The 390-nt window shown below is 65.9% G+C and overlaps 1 protein-coding gene across 1 annotated transcript in view; it reads right to left on the minus strand.

Moving 5' to 3' along the window:
* The window catches only part of GREB1 (growth regulation by estrogen in breast cancer 1), a 53,552-nt gene that overhangs the window by 3,172 nt on the left and 49,990 nt on the right, over nt 1-390 (minus strand). The window contains exon 29 of the mRNA XM_014540529.1: nt 209-390. Within this exon, the coding sequence (XP_014396015.1) occupies nt 209-390 (182 nt within the window). The remainder of the gene's footprint in view (nt 1-208) is intronic.

Here is a 390-nt window from a genome sequence, read left to right on the forward strand (position 1 = left end):
GGCTGCCGAGAGGGACAGGACACGCCTGACTCTAATAAGATAACCTCTTACTTGGTCATGAAAAAAGGAAAACCCTCGCAGCCTGTTTCACCAGCTGTGAAGCGGGGGGAGCACCGAGACGCAGGCGCTGAGTGCATCCCGAGCCCTCGGTCCTGGCGCCTCCCCCGGAGGCAGCTCCCGGGTGGACGGGCAGCAGGCACCGAGTTACCTGGGACCCCAGGTTCAGGTAGCAGTCGACCAGCAGCACGGGGTGGCCGTGGTTCCGCAGGGACAGTGGGAAGAAGCGGTGGCTGTGGTGCTGCAGGAACCGCTCCAGCAGCAGCTGCGCGGGGGCCGCCAGGGACGGGTGCTTGCTGTCGGGCGCACAGATGTACTGGGCGGGCACCACGG

Source organism: Myotis brandtii, unplaced genomic scaffold (genome assembly GCF_000412655.1).
Source record: "Myotis brandtii unplaced genomic scaffold, ASM41265v1 scaffold247, whole genome shotgun sequence".
Classification (NCBI taxonomy): domain Eukaryota; kingdom Metazoa; phylum Chordata; class Mammalia; order Chiroptera; family Vespertilionidae; genus Myotis; species Myotis brandtii.